The 2,306-nt window shown below is 34.6% G+C and overlaps 1 protein-coding gene across 1 annotated transcript; it reads left to right on the top strand.

Moving 5' to 3' along the window:
• The first annotated feature begins 1,161 nt into the window (after positions 1–1,161).
• On the top strand, positions 1,162–2,103 carry LOC139165974 (olfactory receptor 5J3-like). Its single transcript, XM_070749262.1, has one exon. The coding sequence runs from the start codon at positions 1,162–1,164 to the stop codon at positions 2,101–2,103; it is 942 nt and encodes a 313-aa protein (XP_070605363.1).
• Positions 2,104–2,306: the final 203 nt, after the last annotated feature.

The following is a 2,306-nucleotide window of genomic DNA, read 5'->3' as shown; positions in this document are numbered from 1 at the left end:
CTAGAGTTGGAAGGGACCTTGTGGTCATCTAATCAAACCCCCCACTCAAGCAAGAGTTCTTACACCATTAATTACTTAATTTAATTAATACATTAATTTAACATTAATACTTTTTATTAATATATTAATTGGACATTTAAAAGTTACTATGCAACTCCAATATCTGTTAATGAGAATTTTTAAAAACTATTTGTCTAAGATCGGAAGTACTTAGGGAATGGCAAAGTTTCCCAATAGGTTTAATATCTCTTGCACAAACTAAGATCATAAGTCAACCAAGGAAATGCTGTGACCAAATTAAGAAGACCTGGAGCTGGAAGATATCTGCATTTCTTTCCAGAAATAAAGAATTTCCTAACTCATTTTATATAGAAGCAATCTACATACCTCCAGAAAAGAAGGAATACTACTGTAGATGTCACTGAGATCAGAGTCAATAGGTAAGTTCAGGCTGCTTGGGATTTTCTCAGTTTTATCAAACTAGTCTGAATATTTTAAAGCTCTATATTAAAAACACAGAAAACTTTCTTTGTAAATATAATATCAGAAACTACTGATAAACCATTATGCTATATCAATCCGGGATGATTGGGAAATTTAATTATTTTCTCACCCCACCCCCACTGTTTTTCAGCTATTTGAAGAATAGAAAAATAATAACATGAAGATTTCTCTTTAGCCATTCCATTTGCTTTTCGCAGGACCAAATTTATAGTTGTTTTTCACTGATAACCCTTTAGATAACAAACAAGCCTCTCATCTTTTATTCCATGAAATTTTCTTGCTTTTCAGAAATAATAAGGAAGGAGAAAACATTATTGACATACCCTATCTAGGTAGGTGACTTTTAATTCTTGTGCCAACATCCATGTGTTGTTTCAACATGTCAAGTTCAATGCTTTTGTATCTTTGGCCACATACAGAATGAAGAAATCTACCCTGTGTGGATGTTCTATTCTATATTCTCATTCTTCTCCTGCATTCACACTGGGTAATGATTTTTAAGTTGAATTTTAATCAGGTTCAATTTTGTTTTGATTGAAATCATTACTCGTTACTCATCATGAATATCTTATTTTTGTTGGCATCTTTCCCTTCGTCAGATACTATATGATTCTGATCACTGTATTATTTTGGTTTTCACAGAACTTCTATGATTCAATGGGAAACAGTTCACGGGTGACAGAATTCATACTCAGAGGGTTGACGGAGGATCCGCATTTGCAACTCATCCTCTTTGTGATCTTTTTTATCCTTTATGCGATCACTTTGTTGGGAAATGCAGGCATGATTGTCTTAATCAGGATCAGTCCTCAACTCCACACACCAATGTACTTTTTCCTCACCCACTTATCATTTGTGGATATCTGTTGTTCATCAGCTATTACCCCAAAGTTCCTATGCCATCTTTTAAAAGAGAAAAAAGATATTTCTTTTGTGGGTTGTTTTACTCAAATTTACTTTTATGGTGCATTTTCCACTGCAGAGTGTTTCCTCCTGGCTATCATGGCCTATGATCGCTATGTAGCCATTTGTCACCCTCTAGTCTACTTGGTCATCATGTCCCAAATAAAATGTGTTCAACTAGTAGTCATTTCCTACATTACTGGGTTCCTCCATTCTTTAGTGCATATCATTCCTGCATCTCGGTTGTTCTTCTGTGGATCAAACATAATTAAGAATTTTTTCTGTGAGGGTCCTGCACTATTACAACTTGCCTGTTCAGATATCAGTTTAAATAATTTGTTGAAATTGGTATTTATTGGCTTCACTTTAATGGCAACCGTCCTGGCTATTCTCACATCCTACATTTATGTCCTGATCACCATTTTAAAGATGCACTCTGCCAAGGCTCGGAGGAAAGCCTTCTCCACGTGTACATCTCACCTGATGGTCATCACTATTTTCTATGGAGGTCTTGCCTTTGTTTATGCACAACCTGGCAAATCTCATTTCACAAATCAGATGGCTTCTGTGTTGTATGTAATAGTGACTCCAATGTTCAATCCCTTAATCTACAGCCTGAGGAACCAGGAGGTAAAAGTTGCCTTCAGAAAAATTCTGGAAAAAAAAGTTGCATTCCTTTTTTATACCAAACACTGAATACCCTTAGAACTACAGTAACATATATAAATATAGAGATATATTTGTGTGCATTAATAATTACCTAAAATATTTCTATTTGGAAGGCTACTTGAATGAATTTGTATTGCTTTCATTTAAGGGATATTGGGATCTATACACATGAAAATTCATCCAGGATAATGGAAATCAATTAATGGCATCCAATTGCTAAATGTTAATGA

This window comes from Erythrolamprus reginae, chromosome 1, assembly GCF_031021105.1.
Source record: "Erythrolamprus reginae isolate rEryReg1 chromosome 1, rEryReg1.hap1, whole genome shotgun sequence".
Lineage (NCBI taxonomy): Eukaryota > Metazoa > Chordata > Lepidosauria > Squamata > Dipsadidae > Erythrolamprus > Erythrolamprus reginae.
Note: the sequence above shows the minus strand (reverse complement) of the source record. Positions and strands in the feature narration are given on the sequence as shown.

Bases quoted from the DNA above. Each gene is read 5' to 3' on its own strand.
- LOC139165974 (XM_070749262.1), top strand. From the start codon at position 1,162: ATGGGAAACAGTTCACGGGTGACAGAATTCATACTCAGAGGGTTGACG.